The sequence below is a fragment of the Phascolarctos cinereus genome, unplaced genomic scaffold (assembly GCF_003287225.1).
Source record: "Phascolarctos cinereus isolate Bilbo 61053 unplaced genomic scaffold, phaCin_HiC Scaffold_8;HRSCAF=390, whole genome shotgun sequence".
Taxonomy (NCBI): Eukaryota; Metazoa; Chordata; class Mammalia; order Diprotodontia; family Phascolarctidae; genus Phascolarctos; species Phascolarctos cinereus.
In genome coordinates, this window is record NW_027556291.1 from 54,106,664 (window position 1) to 54,130,388 (window position 23,725).

At 44.3% G+C, this 23,725-nt stretch overlaps 1 protein-coding gene across 1 annotated transcript in view; it reads left to right on the forward strand.

Annotated features, from left to right (window-relative positions):
• Positions 1-23,725, forward strand: part of KIAA1210 (KIAA1210 ortholog) — a 49,933-nt gene that overhangs the window by 12,834 nt on the left and 13,374 nt on the right. Inside the window, exons 3-8 of the mRNA XM_020975099.2 lie at positions 4,429-4,727; positions 6,231-6,387; positions 10,469-10,583; positions 15,982-16,044; positions 18,596-18,772; positions 22,124-22,232. Coding sequence (XP_020830758.1) covers positions 4,429-4,727; positions 6,231-6,387; positions 10,469-10,583; positions 15,982-16,044; positions 18,596-18,772; positions 22,124-22,232 — 920 coding nt within the window. The remainder of the gene's footprint in view (positions 1-4,428; positions 4,728-6,230; positions 6,388-10,468; positions 10,584-15,981; positions 16,045-18,595; positions 18,773-22,123; positions 22,233-23,725) is intronic.

A 23,725-nucleotide genomic window follows, 5' to 3' on the forward strand; every position in this document is an offset into this window, starting at 1 on the left:
TCAGGCCATCCTCAGGGGAATGGAAGGATGACTTGGGCTCTGGGTTTAAAGCCAGTAGGTTGTGTCCGTGGTGGACAGCCCTGAGACCAAAGCATAAGGGGTGTGTGTGTGTGTGTGTGTGTGTTGGGAGTGACAGAGACAGAGATTGAGAGAAAGCAAGAGGAGGTGGGGGAAGGAGAGGGAGACAGAGAGAGACAGGAAGACAAAGAAAGAGACAGAGACAGATAACCCACTCCAGAGTTGCAGATCACTTCTGCCCCCCTCCTCACCTCTCTTAATACAGGGAATTGCTACCCTTGGGAACCACAAGGCCTGGGCTTGAATCCCAGATCTGTTGTGTACTCAGTGGCAAGTCCTTTTACTTCTCTGAACCTCAGTTTCATCATCTGTAAAATGGAGGCAGCATGCTGCAGTAGAAAGAAGTCTGGGTTTGAAAACAAAGTACCTGAGTTCGAATTTCAGGTCTGCCATTTAATAACTTGTAAAATGAGAATTTGGACTAGATGGCTTCTGAGGTCCCTCCCAGCCTTATATTTATGATCCTATGTGTAATCTTGGACAAGTCACTTCCTTTTTTGGGGCCTCAGTTTCCTTCTCTGTATAATGGGGTTGGACTAGAACATTAATAATAATAATACTACACAATAGTAATACCTAGCATTTATCTGGCACTTACTTGAAGGCTTACAAAGCACTTTACATATAATATCTCATCTGGTCCCCGTAACTACTTTGGGAGGTTTTATGGAGGAAGAAACAGGCTGATGGCTTCTAAAGTCCCTGCTAGCTCCAGCTCTCTGCTCGTAGGAATGATCTTGAACAAGTCCCTTCCCATCTCTGGGCCTCAGTTTCCTCCTCTGTAAAATGAGGGGATGGGACTATGTGCCCCCTCAGGCTCCTCCCAGCTTTAGGGTCTATGATTCGATCGCTTGCTCTGGTACTTTCCACCGCTGACACCGCTGCTTCTTGGACTCACTGAAGCTTTGCAGCTGTACGCCATGGTGGTTGTTACTAGCCCAAAGGTGTGACAGACGGAGGTTTTAGGTCAGTGGGGAGATCTTTGGGACTGGGTGAAGAGAAAGAGGAGAGATGCCTGGCTCTGCTTTTGCTGCATCACTGAGATAGGGGTTGGACATTTCCGGTTCTCCTCTGCTTGACTTGGAGCTTACAGGGAGGTTGCCTGCAGAGTGACTTCTTGGGAGAGGTCCCCCAGGGAAAAAACCTCAGGTGCATTCTTTTTTTTTTTTTTTTTTTGGTTTCCAGTTTTAAGAACCTGCAAGTCCAACAATAACTCCTGGCTGGTAATGGCTGAAATGGGCATTGGGGTGGCCCATCCAGGGCAACTTTAGAGGTCAGAGGAGATAGGAAAGCACATCCTACTTTGTCAGTCTCTTGGGGAGGGAGGAGGGTGGTGATCAGATCCCAAGCAGACCTCAAGCATGCCATCAGGGAGGGACTGCCCCAGAGGACAAAACTCAACATTTGATCAGTACCTTTTCCTAGACTCAGGGTTAGAGGGGGGCTATCTCTGCTTAGTGTCTTGGGTGCCTTGGGGATTTGGCTGGCCTACTCTGGGGAGTCTTTCTTGCTGGCTGGCCTGAGCTGCCCGGGCACAGGGGGATGACTGTGGTAGATTTACCTGTTTAGGCACAGGACATTAGGAGTTGGGTGAGAGGATGCTGGTCAATCCCCATGAGGGTCATGCTACCAAGTCTAGCACCTTAGATGGCTGCTATGCCCTCCTCTAGATAGAAGAAGGCTGCCCCAGAGAACCCCTGATTATCCTGGAGGATAGTTGCTGTCCAGTGTCCAAATTTCCTCCCCTTTGCCCTTCTCCCCCACTTTGAGATGAAGCTTGTTGGACTCAATAGAAAACATCCCCCCCCCCACTGCTTTAAGAGGAGCAGGCCCAGGACAGCTGCTTCCCATTAGCAGGCCCATGCTGGGGGGTGGGGCCCTAGTGGAGCAGGAGAGGTCCTGGAATCCTTGAACCTGAACCAGGCCGTTAGGAAAGCATTGCAGCCGCGGTGGGGCTCGGAAGATGGTCCCTTGTTTTTCTTCTTCTTCCCGCCTTGGTCAGCTCCCAAGGCAGTCAGGAAAAGGGGGAAACATGGGATGATAAGCTGCTGGAGTGGCCCCAAAGAGACAGAGACTGAGGGAAGGAATATTTCACTAATGCCTTGATAATGAAAGGGGCTATCTCTGCAGATTCAGACTTCCTGATGCCTATTGGTACAGTACCATTTGGGGACCTTGGAACTGAAGTGAAAGGTCTCCTGTTATTTTTTTGGGGGGAGTGAAAGCCTCCATTTCCTGCTTGGTCTTTGGATAGCCAGTGGCCTTCCTGCAGAGGAGGGCTGAAAAGACAGTGGTTCTCACATTTCACACTCCGCGGCTCCTTTCTGTACCCTCAGAGGAGGGGGAATGGTGTAGTGGGTGTGCAGTCAGATGACCCAAGCTGGAATCTCAGCTCTGCCACTTACTACCTCTGTGGCCCTGGGTAAGTCCCTTCCTCTCCCTGGGCCTCAGTTTCCCACTCTGTAAAATAAGGTGGTTGGACTAGATGACCTCTGAAGTCCTTTCCAACTCTAGATCTGTGATTCTATGAAACCATGACTACTATCCCTTCTGTTTGCCCACACCTACTCTCAGTCAGATGAATAGTCTGGAGTACCTGGTATGGTGCCACAGGTATTAATAGAATATCACAAACACATTCTAGGCAAACAATAATTCATGCTAAAAAAAAAGTTGCAGTGGATCTGGACAGTTGTTAATGAGCTCCATGGTTCCCTGGGAATCAGATAGAAGTGGCGGTCTCAGGCTCTGCTCTCCTCAGGAACCCCATCTGATCTGGTCGGTTAAGCTACCAAGGTTCTGCAGTAGTCCAGCTTCCCAAGGGGCATCATCTCCCATGATATAAGGACATGACAACCTTACAGGAGCTAAGTGGATGACTCTCTCACTTTGTCATTATTCATGTTATTCACACACACACATGTCATCCCCCCCCCCCTTAGAATACAAGCTCTTTGTGGGCAAGGACTATTTTAATTTTTGTTTTTGATTTCTTAATGCCTGGGCAGGGTGCCTGGGGCATAGCTGTTACTTAATATAAATGTTTGTTAACTGACTGACTGAGACATAAATTCATGGAGAAGAAAGGAGCAGAGCTGGGTGTAGTTGCTGGGAGGCAAGAGGCTAGTCAATGAGATGGACCCCTGGCACACAGACATCAGCCGCCAGGAGCAATGTCACCTGCCAAACAACTGACGAGACCTGAGGAGGCATCTGATGCCCATGACTGTTCTCTGAGGCCATTGTTACTAGCTTCTCCCACCTTCCACTAGAATTAAAGAATAAAGGCACGTTGATTACGTACTGTTTGCCTGACACTGTGCTAGTCATTTTGGAGGAGATGAAAGAAGTCTAGTTATGTAGTCAGGTCAGGGGTTTAAGAATGCCACTTGGGAAGCTGAATGGAGAATGCAATAGAGAGGGGAGAAACTTGAAGCTGGTTTATCAATTAGCAGATTATGGTAATAGCCCTGGCAAGAGGTGATTTGAATGGGGCTTCGAATAGGAGTGGGGCTGTATGTGAGAGATGCTCTGGAGATAAAAACAATAGACTTGATATCAGAAGGAGTGAAAGAGTCCACATATAAGAGTTTACAGACACACGTAAATGCACATGCACACTAATGTATTGTTGGTGGAGCTGTGAACTGGTCCAACTATTCTGGAAAGTAATTTGGAATTCTTTTAAAAGTGACCAAAATGTTCAAACCCTTTGACCCAGAGATCCTAGTGCTAGGTGGGCATATACCCAAAAGAGGTCAAAAGACAGAAAGGTCCCCAAAGCCCCAAACTATTTATGGCAGCACTTTTTGTTGTAGCAAAGAGCTGAACACAAAGCAGATGCCCACCAATTAAGAGATAGCTAATCAAATTGTGGTATGGGAACATTACTCTGCCATAAGAAACAATGACCGCAAAAAAAAAAAAAATCAGAAAACCGTGGGAAGACTATTTTGAAATGATGCAGAGTGAAGGAAGCACAGCCAGGAAAACCATATACTCAATGACTACAATGATGTAAAAGGAAGGAACGCAACCAGGAAACTGAGCTCTGCGTGATTATCATGACCAAGCTTGGCCCCAGAGAAGAGTTATCAGTTTTGTTGCTAGAGAGAGTTTAGAGTTCCTTGGCATGATTCTGAATAGTAATGATTGGTGTGCTTTGCTCCCCAGCACCCCAACACAAAGCTAGGGAGGCTACTGTCTGGAATGGTGGGCTACACTTTCTTGATTCACCTTGCTGAAAATAGTTCTTTTTCCTGAGGAAAAGATTATTTCATTGGCCTTTTTTGAGTGTCCATGAAGAAGTTTAGAATTCATGGAATTACCTTTTTTTCTCTCCACTTTTAGTGACTATCTTATGGCTCTGAAGTCAAATGAAATCTTCCAGAGTCTTAAGACAGAGGAGGTCCATGAGTTCCAAGAGCCTTCTAGGATCCTTGAGATCCAAGGCATCCATAAAGCCCAAGAGACCGATGAGGCCAGAGAAAGCCAGGAGGCCCAAGAAGCTCCAGATGGTAAGGACTGTAAGATCCTTGAGCCCCAAGGATCCCATGATCCCCGTGAGCCTCAAGTTATCAATGAGGCCCAATTCAGCTATGAAATTTTGAGGTTTGTTGACGCTGGTGAAACCAGTGACATTTTTTCAGGTAAGTAGCTGTTTTTTCCATTTGAAATTTATTTCATGGTTACCTTTGGGTTAGCACCACCTGCATCCAACCAACAAATGGATTCTCTTGCAAACTAGTGCATGTTAAGTCCACTGTGGGGGTAGGGCCTCTTACATATGCAGACCCCTAGGGACATCTCATAGTCCTGCTCTGACACTTCAGTCTCCTCTTTCTTTTATGCAGAGGGTCTCTCTGATTCCTTTTCTGCTGCTAAGGGCTAAAGGGCTACTTCCTATGTTGGGTACCTCCTCGCCCTTTCCCCACTTGTACACAGGTGATGGCAAAGTCTTTTTGCATATAATGGACCAAAGTAACATTTCTGTTCTAGAAGAAACACAGACATCTTTCTCATAGGAACTGGGGCTGACTAAGGGAGGTCTCTGGGGTAAATAGCAGGGCAGAGCCCAGGGTGGGGTGATTAAGCACTGAGGGGGCCAAAGGTTTGTATTGGAGCCTGAAGATGATGCCAGATGGGAAGAACACTGGGGCTGGGGGAGGGGTAGTGATGGGAGGAAGAAGGCATAGCCTTTAGGGTATGCCTCTCCTTTCTCCCTCCTACCAGTCACAGTAAGACCCACCCTGGTCTGGTTGGGGAATGTGTTGATGACCTGAAGTCAGCCATGGCCCCAAGTGGCAGAAGGGGGATGGGACAGGGCTGATCCTGTGGCCACCCAGTCACCCCATTAGGATAGCTGTTGCAGTCTAAAAAAATCAAGCAGTGTGCCCCAGGCATTGTGCCAGGTACTGGGGATACAGAGACAAAAAGGAAATAGTTCTTGTCCTCAGGAGGCTTACATTCTAGGAGGATTATTAAGTTTTTATTGATACACTTAGCATTTGGAGGTGGGGGTTTAGGGGTGAGGAATGAACCCTTACCTTCAGAGGTAGTGGGAGCTACCTAACACTCTAAGTATTTAAGCAGAATACGGATGACCATTAGTTAGGGTGTTCCTGTAGCAGGTATGAGTTGGATTAGTTTCCTAAGGTCTCTTCTGACTCAGAGCCTCTATACATCAATAATTTGCATTGAAAATATTTTTTCCTGTGCATACATTGTTTATTTTCAGTTAGATTTTAATGCTATCAGGCCCTAGGGTGGGGCTAACCAAGCAGTAAGGATTTCGGAGTGAGAGGAGGGAAGGGGTATAGCAGGGAATTAAGCACTTGGTGCAGTCTAATAGCACAGATATCACTAACTGGACAGCAACATCTCTTTGCCTGCCACTTTGGACAGGTGGTGTCAATAATGGAAGCTTAGAGAAACATGAGGCACTAGGATGGGGGCCAGAATAGAAGCATCTTAAGGTTCAGGTCCTGGATATTGGGACCTCTGCTTTCCCTAGAGAGGCTCAGGCTTGGTCAGTGAATGATTAGGACGGGCCTGAAAGCTAGCAAATGGGGCAGGGAAGCAATTGTACTCTGTGCATCATGCTAGTCTCTGCTGTGATGGTATTCCTCCCTCTCCCATATTCTGCTTTCCAGGAGGGAAAAAATCCAAACTTCAGACTTTCAAGGACTTTTTTTCCAAAAAGAAGATATTTCCTAAGGTCCCGAGAAGGAACAACCTGCAAACTAGCCAGTCCAGCAGTAACATCTCCATTTCAGAGCTTGGGGTGTTTCATTCCTTAATTCATTCAGGGTAAGTCAAGGGAAGTGTAAATGCCAAGATCAAGTCTGCTTCCATAAGGAGGAGAGGGGGCCTTGACTCTTCTGGGGGCCTCATATCAAGGTTCCAATCTTATATACTTCCCTTCCCTGTTACTTAAGAATCATCTCAGCTGCTTAGCCCAGCCTGGTGTCAAGGAGTCCAGAGACAGATGACAGGCAGTGCTGTGAAGTGGTTAGGGTCCTGGACATGGAATCAAGTCAATCTGGTTTCAAATCCAGGTTTCTGATACTGAGTCATTGGATGACCATGAAGAAATCCTTTCACTTTTCTGAGCTTCAGTTTTCTCACTTTAAAATAAGGATAACATCTCCCTGTTTAGTAATCCTGTGAAAGAAAGAGATGGGGTTGGATTGACCATGACCTATGTCTTAACGAAGCCATGCAGGATCCTTGTGATCACTGCTTCCTTTTCTATACGTTCACCGACAATACCTTTAATAATCCATTCTAAAATTTCCTCAGGAATCAGTCAGGCTCACTGACCCAGGATTTTCAGACTGTTCTATTCCCCTTTTCACAAAATCAGGACACTTGCCCCTTTCTAGTTCCGTGGTCCTGCAGTTCCATATGGTCCCAGAATCTTTTATGTATCACTACTAGTGGCCCAATAATCACAAATACACATTCTTTCAGGATCTGGGGAAAGTTGTCTCAGCTAGGTGACTTGAAGTCATCAAGAGGGACTAGAGGCTCTCTTATTTCTTTTCTCATGTTAGGTATAAACTCCCTGTTAGCCATTCTAGTTCTGTCATTTCCATTCCAAAGGTCATTCTCCTTGGCAACGAAAATAGAAGCAAAATAGGAAAAAAAAATCTCTTCTCTTTCTCCTCCAACAACCAGAGATGCTGGGAGTTTCTTTTGGCTGATTCATTATACCAAATGGCATAAAAGCCAAATGGGGATTACTGGGGGATGGAAAACAGAGCCCATGACTTGTGATTTGGTACCAGAGCAACATCCTCAGCTCATTGAAAGGCCCTTTCCCTTTCCTCCTTTCTTTCTCTTTCCTCCATATTTCCTTCCCTCTCTCCTTCCATTCCTTCCTTTCCTCCTCACAAAGGAAAAAAAAAGACATAGGATCAGAAGCCATTTTCCTCATTTTATGTAGGAGGAAGCTGAGACCCAGAGAGGAAATGACTTGCCCAAGGTCCCACCTAGGGTCATTGAGACCTGCAGAATAAGACATGCTTTTTCCAAAATGGTTAATACAGGAATTTTTTTTTCAGTCAGCTGCATATTTGTTACAGAGGTGTTGTTTTGCTTTTTTCCAGTTGTAGTGGGTGAAAGGGTTAAGTAGAATAGAGATAGGGTAGGAAACAAAACAACCCCCCCCAAAAAAAAAGAAAAGAAGAAAAAAGAAAAGAAAGAGGATCACTGGATTCTCTTTTTAAAAAATCTACAGAAAACAGAAAGAATCACAGTCAAGCAGGACAACTCTGAAAGCTATATCGAATTTATGATGTATTTGAAAGAAAAGCAAACTGTATATGTTGGAGAACCAAAGTCTGTGTGTGGGCCTCTTCTGTTATATTATGTATATGCAACTGCCCATTTTGTTTGGTGTTTGGTGAGTTGAGGATTTTTTTAAAAAAGGAAAAAAAAAAAGCCAGGATGATTGATCTCCAGTTAGAAGAGGTCTCATTGGTCTCAAGCTGTACTTTGTTGTCTATTGTCCCCTAAAGAAATGATCTTGAAGCATTGTCTATTCCTAGGAGGCCAGTGTGTCAAGGTGTGCCTATCTACATGTGTCAGCGGATTAGGGCGGGGCAGGGTGGGGACACACAATTTTCTAGAAAATTGAGCTAGATCTTAGCTAAGATTTCAATTTTGTTGTGTATGGTTTGTTCTTCATTCTTGAAGAGGACCATGACATCTGGGAGATGATGACATGTCTTGCAATTGACTTTGATTGGCGTGAGGGAGGGCTGTGGAAGGTCACCGGCCTCACTTTCTCCTTCAGAGCCATCTGAGTCCAGTGGCCAGATGTCTATCAGGATGATTGGAGATGGCATGCCTTTAGGGTTAGTTGGCAAGACATCAAGCAAGAAAGAGCACAACACACCTTATCCTGGTACCTTTCTTAGTGGAAAGGTTAGAAAATAGCACTCCAGAGGCAAGAGGAGGGAATTCAGGTGGGATTTTTTAAAGCTATTACCTACCAGCTGGGAAGGTAGGCATAGAGACTTTGCAGCCAGCCTTCTTAGCCTTCATACTGTTGTACAAATCCAATTCCTAGGTTTGGTTTTTTAATATGTACAATTGAATGTTGGGTATTGTCCTTGGACTTATATTCTTTCCAAGTTTCTGCAGGAGCAGGCAGCCTTCACTAAGCACTGAGTAGCCATGGGTCTAATATAAGATGCTTATTTTCTGACCACCTTGGTTAGCGTTCAGTAGGGAAAGATTGTTGTTCAGTTGTTAGTCAATTGTGTCTGACTCTTTGTGACCCCAGTTGGGGTTTTCTTGGCAAAAACCCCAAAAAACCCAAAAAACCAAAACAGGAGTGGTTTGCCATTCTCTTTTCCAGCTCATTTTACAGATGAGGAAACTGAGGCAAAGAAGGTAAAGTGACTTGCCCAGGGCCACACAACTAGTAGGTGTCAGAGGCTGGATTTGAACTCAGGAAGACTCATCTTCCTGACTCCAGGCCTGGTGCTCTATTTACTGCAGCATCACCTAGCTGCCCTAGGGAAAGATTAGGTTTCTGCAACTGGATTCTCAGTTGACCTAAGGGAAAGCATGGTTTATCAAGGAAATTTAGTGGATTTTTATGCACAATAATAGCTGGAGCAATGAGCTAGGCAAAATATTATGAATAATGTGAGGAGGGAGAGATGATTTTGAGTTGGAGGTGGGAAGGGAGGGTCAGGGAAGGTTTCATTGAGTAGGAAGCACTTGGATTCAGAGTTGGAGGGGCCCTCAGAGGCCCTCTAGTCCAAATTCCTCATTTTACAGAAAAGCAAACTTAGGCACAGGGAGGGGAAGTCTCTTACCCAAAGTCACATCTAGGATCTTAGGTCTAGAGGCCATGTAGTGCCTTCATTTTACAGAGGATGAAACGGAGGTATAGAGAGTTTAAGTGACTTTCTTTGCTCTGCTTTATCCTTCAATATCTCCCTATGATCCTGGGAATTCTTCAGTTTCCCCATTTCTTATAGTGCATTGCATTTGTGTACCATAGTTTTTTTTTTAACATTTCAATTGCTAAGCACGTATTTTGCCCTAACAAATTATGTTGGTGTAACTATTTGTTATTTTTTCAACATTGGGGTTAAATTGCATTTTGAGTTTTCTGGCCCAGGATCCTCTTGGGATTGTGGTATACATTTCTTTTTCCCTTCTCTTTCTTTCTTTCTTTCTTTCTTTCTTTCTTTCTTTCTTTCTTTCTTTCTTTCTTTCTTTCTTTCTTTCTTTCTTTCTTTCTTTCTTTCTTTCTTTCTTTCCTTCCTTCCTTCCTTCTCTTTCTTTCTTTCTTTCATAAGCAATGGAGTTCAGTGACTTGCCCAGAGTCACACAGCTAGTGAGTGTTATGTGTCTGAGGTCAGATTCGAACTCAGGTCCTCCTGACTCCAGGGCTGGTGCTCTATCCACTGTGCCACCTAGCTTCCCCTTTGGTATATATTTCTAAGATGGCAAATTCGTATTTGGAGCACAAACTAGAATTATGGAAATGTTTTCCTAGCTTTTCCAAGTGAATTGACCTGCATGGAAGGGGATCATTTCCATGACTTTCACCTAAATAGGGCTGGTCTCAGAGAAACAGAGAACCAATATGAGTGTGTATGTCACAGGACTAATCAGAGGAGGGCTCCTTGAGAGGGAGCCTGGGAATATTTTGCTTACTTTGTTGCGGAGAGTGGCAACCTGCTCAGATTAAGGTGGGACATTTGCTGGGGCTCAGGCTGCTACTGCTGTTGCAAACACAGTTTTCCCGCCATTTTCCCATGGATCACCAGGAAAGTGCCCCATTGCCTTCTGGGAGAGCCTCACTCTGCCTTGAGTGTGAGGTGATCTACCTCACAGTTCTGAGAGACTTTTCTCTTGTTTCCAGGTCCAAAGGCAACATGGGGAACAAATCCTTGTCTCACGAAAGCATCTTTATGCTGGACTCAGTCCTGGGAGACTCTTCCCAGGATGACCCTACTGAGAAATCTGGAACCTTGCAGGTAAGAAAGCAGCCTTATACTTTTTTTCCCTTAGCTAGGCCCGTTATATAGATGATGTTACAGAAGGGTATTTCTGGCCCATAAGTTCTTAGACCAATTATTAATTTTCTGTGAGAAATGGAATTAAAAGTACAGACCTTCCCTGTCAGACTTATAAACTCTTGCATGTGGAGAATTAGATAGATTTAGTCAGAGTAAGATCCATGGAAGTGGGGGGCTCCTTGGGGGTGGGGGTGGTGGGAGATGGCTTTCCTTTTCTTTATATTTGTGTATTATAGATTACAGGATGATAAATTTAAAGGTGAAAGGAGAGTTAAAGTACATTCATTTTACAGATGAAGAAACCAAGGCCCACCCAAAAAGACAAAGTGAGATTCTCAAGGTCACAATACAGGACTAGAAATATAGGCCCCTAGGGGGTGCTGCAGTGCACAGAGTATGGGCCTGGAATCCAGAAGACTTTCATTCAAATATGGCCTCACATACTGCCTAGTTGTGTGACTTTGGGTTAGTCAGTTAACCTTTCTCAGTTTCCTCATCTGTAAAATTGGGAGGTTATTGTTATTATTTTAATAAAAGGATGTGTTTATATTTACAAACAAGTTTCAAAAACAAAAAGAAAATAAGTATGTTGCTACTAACCTTTTTCAAAATGCCAAGGTGTTGTATGAAGGTTTCTTAAGACTTAGAAAAATTTAGTGTCATTTCAATAGGAACACCTTTTTTTTTTTTGAAAATGCAGCAAAATTTAAAGGACTAGTTCTCCTCTGTATCACTTATAAGGAAGCTTATCTACAGATAAGTGTCTACAGATACTGTTTACTTTGTGTCTCATTTATAAACATAAATAATCCAAATTATTAACAGCTAATAGCAGAAATTGAATCAATTCAATCAGTCCAAGGCTTCATTGCCTTTCTCAGCCTCCCTCTACCCTCACCCTCTTTAAGGACCAAGAGAAATGAAGCTCTGCTAAACACAGATTATACTTGCAGGGATATAGAATTTTTAAGTAATCGAGGTTAAGTGACTTGTCTAGGGTCACACAGCTAGTAAGTATCATGTGTCTGAGGCCAGATTTGAGCTCAGGTCTTCTAGACTCCAGGACCTGTGCTCTCTATCCACTGCAATACCTAGCTGCCACTAGGATCATTCTTTTTTTTTTTTTTCACTAGGATCATTCTTAAGGACAGTCTGTGACCCATGGGTCGCTTACACCAAGTTACTGTTTATTAGTCAGACTTCATTACTCCCCACCCCCTAAAAGGACCCTCACAGTCTGGCAGAGAGCCTTTTTGTTTAAAAAAAATTCTACATCCCTGCAAGTATAATCTTCTGTTAAAATCCAACACAATGGCTACTATCTTGTCCATCACAACATGTGAAAGCAGCCAGTTCCAATTTGTTTCTTTACAAGGCAGCTTACAATCAGAGGGATGTTTCCAGACTATGCAGGGGGCTTCCTGGGGATGAAAAGCTAGCATTGCGATTCAAGATGAATTCCACTGTCTTCTGGGGTTGTCATGAGGATCAAAGGAGATGATATTTGTAAAAAGCTCTTACTACAATGCTATTATGATTGATATTGTTATTATTATTATTACCATCAGCAAGAAGAAAGTCACTTATAGGATCATAGATTAAGAGTCAAAAAGGACCTCAGAAGCCATTCTAGTTGGATCTAGTCTAAGGATCAAGCATCTGGGGTGGCACAGGGGATACAACACTGGACCTGGAATCAGGAAGACTTGAGTTCAGATATGGCCTCCTATACTTACTTACTAGCGGTGTGACCCTGGGCAAGTCACTTCACCTCCACCTGCTTCAGTTTCCTCATCTATAAAATGCGGACAATAATAGCACCTCCAGGGTTGTTACACGAATAAAATGAAATAATATTTGGAGCCTTAAGGTTGTCTATCATTGCTAGCTATTATTTTATAGAAGAGGAAACTGAAGCCCAAAGAGATAAAGTAATTTGTAGGATCATAAATGTGGGGCTAGGAGGACCTTTGTAGGTCATCTCATTTGACTGAAGTGAGGGTCTAATGGTCCCGTAGACTGTGAGAGTCCACCGATTCCAAATCCAGCATGCTTTTCACTGCAATACCTAGCACCATTGACATTTAATCAATGTTTGCTATTGTTTATTTGAACTGAATCTCAGAAAGATAGTGCTCATTAGGTGCCAGGCTAATCTCAGCCTTTGTAACAGTTCTTTGAATAGAACTGAGGTTGGTGACTCAGCAGGTGGACTGGCTGCTTTCTGAGCCCCCTCCCAACTCTGAGATTATGATCTTCTGTGAAATATCACCTAGGAGAGGCCCAAGGTGATGAATAGACTAACAATCCATTGTAATTTCTATCTTCGATTTCTATCTTATTTCTCCTTGGGAGCTCCTCGATGAGTATGTAGCAGCAGCTATCTCACAGCCTCCAGGCATCTCTCGAGTTCCCTGGGTGATGCTCGCCTGCTGTTCTTGGAGACGGCTGTGTTCCATGTCTTGCTGGCTTACCGCCTGCTGCACCCTATAGAATGGCTGCATTCAAATGACGAACCTTGGTTTCCATGGGAAACGGGGAGAAAGGAAAGGAGCCTGATAATTATCTGAAAGCAATGCAGTCCATGTCCCTTTCCATTTTTTTTTCCCATTTGGACTGTCTGTTCCAGAGATGTTTACCATTTTATAACAACGCACAAAAAACATCATTTTTAGACATTTCTTTGAACCAGTGTCATAGCCAGCCTAAGCAGCTCCTTTGTTTGCAAGCCGGGGAAGGGGTGTGGGGGGGGGGTCTCCTCAGACCTGAAAAAGGGCTTTGGGTTTTTTTCTACATAGGGAAATATTCTCCTTTCAAACTTATTGAAATATATTCGTATGCTTAATATATCCCCTTTTTCTCCAATGATATGCAAAGGCAGGCTTCAAACAAAGCCTTCCTAGGGTTCTTCTAAATCTCCAGTCAATGATTTTAAAGCAGAGAGAGGCTGAGTGGTTCACTGGGTAGAACACTGGGTGTGCAGTTGGGAAGGCTGGATTTCAAATCCTGCCTCAGACACTAGCTGTTTGAGCCTGGTCAAACGATTTTATTTCCCTGGGTCTCAGTTTCTTCCTCTGCAAATGAAAGGATTGGATGAGATGGCTTCTGATGTTGCTTTTAGCTCTAGCTATAGGAGCCTACATGTGATCTTGAGCAAATCACTTAATCTCTCTGTGCCTCAGTTTCCATCTCTGTAAAATATGGCACTTGGACTCCATGTAAAGTCCCTTTTAGCTCTAGGATCCTCTAACTGTTTGGGTCGTGGCCCTAGTGGAATAGAGGGGTGTGTGTGTGTGTGTGTGTGTGTGTATCTGTGTGTCTGTGTTCATGTTCATCAGTAGGAGAGATTAAAGCTATCTGGGCTGAAGCCAGGGAAAACACAGAGGTACCCCCCCCATTCCCTTCTCAGACATTAAGATTTTTAAAAGTAAACTGCTATCTTTTGTTTTCCTATTAGCTACATTTCTCAATGTACTCCTGCCCTCTTCCTCTTCCAGAGAGTCATCCCTTATGACAAAGAATAAAGAGGGAGAACAAAAAACAGCAAAGCTAACCAACATATCAAAAAAATCTGACATTGTTTACAATGATCCACACCCATAGCCCCCCACCTCTGCACAGAAGTAGGGGATGTTCCAGATGCCCAGATGTGTGGGAGCAGGTCTGAGGATCATAAGCAAATGGCAACTGATTTCTCTCCCCAGGCAATAGGGTACCAGAGGTGGGGCCTGTCTCTGGGTCCCATAGCTGGGCACAGGGCTCATATGAGCACATGGGTGGAAACAGCTGTGTCATGGTACATCCTGAGCAGGTCCTGGTCATTCCTCATGAAGACAGGCAGCTGAGCATAAAAAGATGGGCAGCAGAGACTGGCCTCAGTGCTGGTGAGCTGATCTCAATCTGGCCATATGGCTTAGTGTTGTTACCCAGGCAAACACTGAAGCCAGAAGGCTGGGCAGGGGGCTTTGCTGAAGTGTGTGCAAGGCAGGGGACCTTGGGCAGCTTTGGACCTGCTGGAGTTGCAGGCACAGGGCATCACCCACGGGAGGCATATGAGGAAGGTTGGGGTTTTTTGAATCTTACCCTTTATGGCTTCCGATGCCTCCCCTGGGGTCAGCCCAGAGGGATCATAGGATCACAGTCACAGATTTTGAGCTGAAAGGGACCTTAGAAATCTAAGTGAGCCCTTCATTTTTACAATACAGATGAGTTTGACCCTAGGAAGATGGCTCTTCTGTCTCTGGATTCCCAGGAGAATGGAGAACCCTGATGGAGCTCACCATTGGTGTGTTCAAGGATCCAGCCTGAATGAATCAGCCTGTATAAGAATCAGATGGTCTTAGATCTAGAGTTGGAAGGGACCTCAGAGGCCATTTAGCTTTATGTCTGCCATCTTGCAGATGAGGAAACAGGCTCAGAGAGGGGGAGACACTTACCCAAGGTCACACAGCTAGTAAGTAGCAGAGTTCCACTTCAAGCCCAGGAGGCAGCAAAAGGCAAATTGCCTGCCTAGAGGAGGCAAATGAAGCTCACAGGTTCTCCTGTTTTGGTTTGTGATTCCAATGCCCTTTCCTTTTTTTTTTTTTTTTGAGCCTTGCCCTGCAGGGGTGGGGGTCACTTGGATTACTGGCAGACCTGAGTTGTTTCTGCTGCCCTCTGTTATTTCCCCCTGCCCATGGGGGTGAAGGGCAACGCCCACCCCAAGAGGCAATTCGGCATTTTGTTGTGGGTCACCATGTATAGCTACCCCAACCTTCTATGCTACCAAATGGCAAAGGGTAGCCCCATCTGCAGGTTGGCTACCTATGAGAGCCCCCTTACTTCAACACCTTACTGGATTCCTCTGCATTGCCTTAGGTAAAGACTACAGTTATCCCTTCCACATCAAAACTTTGCCCATTGTGGTTTTAATGTATCAAACTTTGCCCATTGTGGTTTTAATGTATCATGGGTTGGTATAAGAAATTAAATGGGAATTTTGAGGAGTTTTGCAGAAGCCACAGACAATACAAAAAGGCAGATGGCACAGAAATAGTTTGGAAACTCAGAAATGCATAAAATATGTGTATAGTATCCTATAAGATGGATGGAAATTTTACAATAAGGTCCTGTAAACACCCCATCAAAGAGAAAGAAAAAAAAAATCAGACTTCTTCTCTGGTACAAAGGGAGGGCCAAAAAATTTTATGCAGATTTTCCAGATTGTGGGGGAGGTACTGCGCCCCCAACCCCTCTATATGGAAGGGATAACTGTATTTGGTTTTAGTGTTGCTGTTTGAATTTTTTAATCAAAATGAAACAGCACATGGTGTTTTTTCCCTTTGACTAACCCTTTCTCTCTTTTTCAACCCCACAGGTTTCCAGTGTTGATCAGGACCAGAGCTCCAAGAGTTTATCTGGGACAGATGTGGAGGGAGTGGTAAGTGTATGCTCTGTGGGAACCACTGGGGATCTCTGCCCAGGCTCAGGTTTCTCTGACCCCAAAGGCTCTGTGTTCCAGACCAGCCTGGCTCAGCCATCAGGACACCTCAGCATGCCCCATCTCAGCCTTACTGGGTCAGATTTCTCTGCCGGGTCCTCACTTTGGGGAGTGAGGGGCGGGGGAGCCCTAAGTGGTGAGGGAATTTAGAACCATACAACCAAGACACATTGGACTTTGAGGGGACAGTGCCTTCCTAGCTACTGAACTCTTTTCAGGTTATATTAGTTTAAAAAAGGCCCTGACTTCACTTCTAGATAAAATAGAAACATGGTACTCTGCTAGGCTGGGGGGAGGAGGGTCCTTGTTAGCCAAATATTGTTGGTTACCTAAGAGTTCAGACATGCTAAAGCTAGTCTTTTCCCATGGGACGTCTGGCAGCTGAATCCTTCCCTATGTATTGTCTTCCATATTGTACTGGAAGCTCCTTGAAATAAATAATTGTCTTTCATTTTGTATCTCCAGAGCTTTAGCACAGTGCTGTCTACATAGTAAATGCTTAATAAATGCCTTTTCATGTATCGATTCTTTCCTTAATGGAAGGCAATGCAGGCTCTTCATGAAAAGATGGTGGGTTGGGGGTTGTTTGGTAATACGGCCCCTCCGGCATTTTCTTTTCTCTGGAAGAGTCTAAAGGAAAATTTTCAAAAGCATGATTAAAATTGATGTCTGGGAAGAGAGCTTGAGAGGATGTGGTTGCCATGGCAGCCGTCTCCATGACGTTCTTTGCAGATTATAGGAATCGTGCCCCGACCGTTTTTTCCTGCAGGATGTGCTCTGCTTGACTCAGAGCTAGTGACGTCTGTTGACTGTTCTAGAGATTGGTGACAATTGACAACCTGCTGGGCTAAATTCCTCAGCTTCATCACCTTGAACTTTTTAATTTTGACCTCAATTACTTATTTCCTCTGCTGGATGGTCTCCCTGAGCTTATCACGCATTGCAGTATTTTCTTCCGCCTACTAATAGATCTCTATTGAGTGGGCTATTGGATTTTCCAGTCCACTGTTTCACTTAGCCAATAAAGCAATCAATCAGCAAACATTTTTAAGTGCCTACTATGTGCCAGGCAATGTGCTAAGTTCGGCATATACAGAAAAAAGGCAAAAGATAATTCTTGCCCTCAAAGAGCTCACAATATAAGGGGGGGGGAGGAGAGAGACAAATGTAAATAAAATAGGAAATAATGAAGGGAGGAAGGCACCAGAATTCAGAGCAGTTGGTGAAGGCTTCCAGTAGAAGGTGGGATTTTTATTGGGACTTAAAGGAAGCCAGGGAGGGCAGCAGTGGGAGCAGAGGAGGGGGAGTGTTCCAGGCATGGAGGACAGCCAGAGAGAATGCCTAGAGCTGAGAGATGGAGTGAATTGTTCATGGAACAGCCAGGAGGCTAGGGTCTCTGCATTGAGGAGGCCATACATTCATCTCCAGAATTTGCTTGAGTTTCTCAAACTGGTCACTAAAGGATGCCCTTTGGTGGTCTCTGTTACTCTATCCACTGCAGTGCCACCTAGCACTTATAGTAGGTGCTTAATACGTGTTTGTTGATTGAATATTCAACATCTGTCTCACTGGTTTTGTACTTAATATGGGAACAATAGTAGGTCAGCTTTGCATCTATTTGCCTGATTGACATCTGCCTTCTACTTTGGTACATATCCATACCTCTCTCTGAAGAACTTTGGAATCTGCGAGACATAGGAGACACTGGCACAGGATTGCCCAGTACGGCGTGCCCACATCAAATAAGGTGCTATGCTCTATGAGCAAAGCAGAATTTCAGGAGCTCAAAAGAAATGTGAGATGGGCAAATTTGGAAACATCTCCACTCCAAAGGTTCATGTGGACTATTTGGTTTTTTTGTTTGTTTGTTTTTTTGCTTTTAGGCAATTGGGGTTAAGTGACTTGCCCAGGGTCACACAGCTAGCAAGTGTCAGGTGTTTAGTCTGAGGCCGGATTTGAACTCAGGTCCTTCTAACTTCAGGGCCGGTGCTCTATCCACTGCGCCACCTAGCTGCCCCTATGTGGGCTATTTGTGCCCGACCTGTGGCAGAGCCTTCTGAGCTTGTATATTGGTTTGATCAGCCACAGTTGAACACATTGTATCTTGACCCCAACATAGTGATGTCATTTTGATGCTCTTCAAGAATGAAAGACAACAACAAACCCTAATAAATATAGTGCCTGGAACATACTCAGTGCTTAATAAATGCTGGTTTATTGATTGACTAGCTGACTCCTAATGCCCTTCAAGCCCTAAGTCTCGGATATTCCATAATCCTTGATTATACTCACACAGATGCCAGAAGATCCAGGTCTGGGGATAGTCTTTTATCTCACGATGAGTCCTTCCCAGGTTCAGAAGGCTCATGATGCAACCAATCAACCAACAAGCATTTATTAAGTGCCTACTATGTGCCAGGCCGTGTCACAAAATGAAGTCCTGGGGGAGCACATAGTGAGAACAGCATGCTTCTGTTGTGTTCTGCCTTAGAGTTCCTCATCGGCACCAGACTCATCCACATCTGCCTCTCAGACCAGCTGTGAGCTCCCCATTGATTTCAGTACTACAGCCAACCCCCTGGGTTGCTTGGACACCTCAGCTGCTCGACACAAGATGGCACTGAACCCGAGGAAACAAACAATGAAAAGGGAGCTACAAAGGGCAAGGGTAAGTGCTCAATTGTGGGTGGTTTGGCACCCATGCACAAAGAAAGACATGTCCAGAGCTCCAGAAACACCCTTGAGCCAGCCACTAGAGCTGGTGGGAATTGCCCAGGAAATAGGCCAATGAGCAGGGCTAGGTAACAAGGGGACGGAGCTGGCCTTAGGCCCTGACCTGGCTTGGACTCCCCAAGTGGGGAGTCAGGCATTGATTTGTTAGGTGTGGGTAACCTCGACTTTGGCAACTCTTAGAGCTAGGACCAGTACAGGAAGTAGAAGTCTCTTGAGGGCTTTGGCATCTGAGAACGTGCCCGATCTTTGTTGCGGAGGTTGTCAAAGGGCATTGCATAAGTCACAAAATGCAGTGAAGCCCCTCTCATCCCCACTTATCCATTGGTCAAGTTTGGGGCAACTGCAACCATCTATCATGCTAAAGTGAACCCCAAAGGTAAATTTGAAAAAGGGGGTGGGGGTGCAGATTGGGGAGTGAACACCTGTCACACATCCGATGCACTTTATACTCTGGGTTTATTTGGGTAAAATAAGGCATCAAGGCAGAGTCAAAGACCTACTGACCCCATTGAGAAGTAACAACAGAGTATCCTGGGACCATTCATCTTAGGGGCAAATAGCTAGCTCTCCACCACTGAGGGCAGGACAGTAATGGAAGTACATGATGATAACCGTATCAAGGGAAGGGGAAGGGAATACAAATTTCTAAAGCACCTACTATGTGCCAAACACTATGTTAAGTGCTTTACAAATTTTACTTGATCTTCAGCACAACCCTAGGAAGTAGGTGCTAATGTTATCCCATTTTGCTGATGAGGAACCTGAGTCAGACAGGAGTGAAGTGACTTGCCTAGGATCACACAGATAGTAAGCGTCTGAGGCCAGATTTGAACTCAGGTCTTCCTGACTCTAAGCCCCAGAACTCTATCCACTGAGCCACCTATCTGCCTTGTATCAAGTAAAAGATTAATGATGTTCAGTCTATGCTATAGAAGGCAGGGAAGTGTAAAACATTTGATATACTTTATTTTCTCTTTCTTAGTGAAGAATATTTATTAAAATGTTTTATTGATGCCTCTTGTGTTTACATCACAGTCATTTCTGGAGATACCAGTTCCTCCCTGCTCCCACCTTTACCTCAAAACTTTCCTTGTGACAAAAAAAAAAATTAAGTAAAAATATCATGTTTGACTGGATACCGGATGTCTCAAAAGGCTTAGTGAAATTTGAACCTTTAATAAAAACTTTGGGCTAAAACATAATAATAATAAAGCTTCACTAAGCCTTTTGGGACACGTTGTGTGTTTATGCATATGTATACACAGACACACACATATTAATATGATGTATATTACCATCTGCTTTGTTGTTGTGCCCTAAAGACCAGGGGGCTTTTCCATCTGACTTGTAACTGAAACTTCCTAGGTATTGTCTCCCCATTAGAATGTGAGCACCTTGAGAATCAGGCATATCTGTTTGTGTCCCCTCTTTTTTTTTTTTTGCTCTGTTTGTATCCCCAGTTGCGTATAGAAAGTACTTAATAAATGCCTTTTCATTCATTCATTCATGCATAGCATTCTACTCTAAGAGTCCCCCAGTTTCTTGCTTCGAGGAGAGAGGAAGTTTGTGTAACCCATTTTAGAAAGATTTCTATTTAGCATAGATAAGCAGGATGGTTTTGAAAGAACTGCAAAATTGATTCTATGTTACTGTTTTTTTTTTTAAAGCAAAAGCAAGTGTGAAATGGTGATTCACAGTTTCATGAAAAATCCTTTTTGTGTGTGTTCTGCTATGCGTACGGAAATGCCCTTTTTGGGGGATGCTGAAGTCTAGAATAAAAAAAATTGATAAGAAAAAAAGCACAATTTCTATCCAAATGAGATAATGTGTGTGAAAGTACTTTTTTTTAATCATGATGCACTTAGTAAATGTATTTGCTATAAAAACAGTTAACATAAAAATGTTTTGTTTCTGTTTTTTGAAAGCTACACTTATCTAGAAACTTAATTTACCCAGGACAGTGCAATGTTAGATAAAGGAAACAATTCTATACAAAGTAGTAAAAATGAAAAATAGGCCATTTCCTAGGCCAGTGGAACATCTCAGTGTAACCCTATAAAATGGACTCAGTATGGCTCAAGTAAACCGAAATGTATTCCTCTGGTGACTTTGCCACTGACTGCTTGGTTAAACTGGTATCCATGGATAGTGGTGAAGCACATTTCCCATTCATTGCTAATACATTCTTTTATAACTATCTTTCTCTGTGAGTACATTTATTCTGAAGGCTGATGGGGGTGCTAATTTATCTTCAAATCCATGCTGCCAAAGACTTCTAAGGGTAACAGGTACTGTGACTGCCTCGTGCACTGGGATATCTGGGACCAAAGCAATTTCACCCTCTTATTTCTTTTCTTTCCTTTTTTTTTTTTGGCTAGGCAATGGGGTTAAGTGACTTGCCCAGGGTCACACAGCTAGTAAGTGTTATGTGTCTGAGGCCGGATTTGAACCCAGGTCTTCCTGACTCCAGGGCCGGTGCTCTATCCACTGCACTACCTAGCTGCCTCTCACCCTCTTATTTCTAAGGATCAGATGTGAAGTTTGGATTCAGTCAAAAGGCTGCACTTGAAGACCTAGAGGGCCACATGGGGCCTTGAGGCTGCAGGTTCCACACCCCTGGATTAGACCTTTCGTGTCCTCCCTCCACTAAAACCCCAATTCTCTTTCCTCATCAGTTTTTCCTTGGAAAGACACTGTTTATAATAGCTATTAAAGGTTAAAACTGCAGTAAGCCTTTTGGGAGGCCTTGTGTTTTTACTATATTCCCTAAAGTGAAGCCAAGAGGCTGGCAGTTGTTCAGATTTGAGAAGCCCCTGCTTACTAGGGAAGTGTCCTTTATCGGACTTGTTTATGCTGTTACCAGATTTGTGCCTTTCGGCAGAGCCTCAGGGGTTACAGGTATGCAGCATGATACTCAGAGAGCAGGTCCCAGAACATCTGTTTTAAAAGTACATCAGAAGGGGCAGCTAGGTGATGCTGCAGTGGATAGAGCACTGGCCCTGGAGTCAGGAGGACCTGAGTTCAAATTCGGCCTCAGACACTTAACACTTACTAGCTGTGTGACCCTGGGCAAGTCACTTAACCCCATTGTCTAGCCCCGCCCCTCCCCCCTCCCCCCCCAGCCCCAAAAAGTACATCAGAAAGCTTTCTCACTATCAGTGGTATGTGTAACAAGAATGGTCGATGGACTATCAAGGTCTTGTCTCTGAACTTGAATCTTCATTCTTACTTGGGCAGAGCAGAGTGAATAATACTCAATTTGATCCAATCTTTTTTCCTGTTTCAGATGGAAAAAGAAAAGGAAAAGGGGGCACAGGCAAGTGTCCCAAGGGCTGAAGGAGAGAGTGGTAATGACCAGCAAGCAAAGGGGAACCAGAAGGCTGGAGACTCTCAAGGTAGTCATCTCTATCATCTTTGTTCTCCTTTTCCTCCCCTTCCTCTTCCTCCTCCTCCTCCTTTTCCTCCGCATCACCCAAAGTGTTTGTTAAATATCTGCTTGTGTGTGGTCTTTGATAAATGCCTTGAAGAAAGCATCTCCCAGACTCAGGTCCTGTCCTCTGAGAGCTTACAATCTAAGTCTGAAGGCACTGCAGTGGCCTGGAGTCAGGGAGACTCCAGTTAAAATCTGGCTTCAGACACTTTCTAGTTCTGTGACCCTGGGCAAGTCACTTTACTTCTGTCTGCCTCAGTTTCCTCATCTGAGAAGTAGAGACAATAATAGTACCTACCTATCTCCCAGGTTGCTGTAAGGATCAAATGAGATAATATTTATAAAGTGCTTTGTAAACCTAAAGTCACCAAGTATAAATGCTAGATGTCATTGTTCTTATTACTATTACTATTATTATTATTATTATTATTATTATTTGCTTTTTGGTGAGGCAATTGGGGTTAAGTGACTTGCCCCAGGTCACACAGCTAGGAAGTGTCAAATGTCTGAGGCTAGATTTGAACTCAGATCCTCTTGACTCCAGGGCTGGAGCTCTATCCACTGCAGGGCCACCTAGCTGCCACTACTATTATTATTAAAACAGACCAATTGGAGGGGGCACATGTCACTGATGTAGCTCAGGTATAGTTAGGGATGCAAGCCTTGCTGAATGTGAATTTTCAGTCCCACAGTTTCAAATCCCTTCCCCAGGGCTCAGGAGGCACATTGTGAACGCTGCAGGGAGTCCTGAGAACTGAGATGTGCTGGTGATTGCCCTAGACAGCAGGGCCCCTCTAGACCAGAAAAGTACAGAGCTGGCATCCAACTCATTGTAAAATGTATTGTTCCAATGTGGCATACACTAAACAATGCCTGCCTCATGGAGTTTCCATTCCCCTTCACAGAAAAGTACGTACAGTACATACAAGTGCAAAGGGATTTTGAGGGCAGTAGAAGATACCAACAATTGGGGTCATGGTAGGTTCACGTAAGGAAGTGGGCCCCTGAGCTGTACACATTCAAAGGCTGGAGAGGAGTGTATTCTGCACGTGGAAATACACCTGGGGAAAATTCACAGGTTCACAGATATAGAATTGGAAGGGACCTCAGAGGCCATCTGCTTCAAGACTGTACAGATGAGGAAAGCAAGGTGCAGAGATCCAGTGAAGTGACTTGCCCAAGGTCATTTAGGTATTTAGTGGCAGAGACAGGATTCGAGCCCAAGTCATCTGACTATAAATCTGGCACCCTTTCTATATCACTCTGGCTCTTCAGGAGTTTTTTATAATGAGGGGGCTCTCAAAGTCACTTTACCTTGCTGAGCCTCTGTAAAATGAGGGGGTTGAACTCAATGACCTCTGTGGTCCTTTCCAACTCATGATTTCTGAACCTGAGTGCACATGCTCTCGGTGAAGGTAACCTCATTCCCCAGAGAGGCCAAAGGGACAGATGCATCCT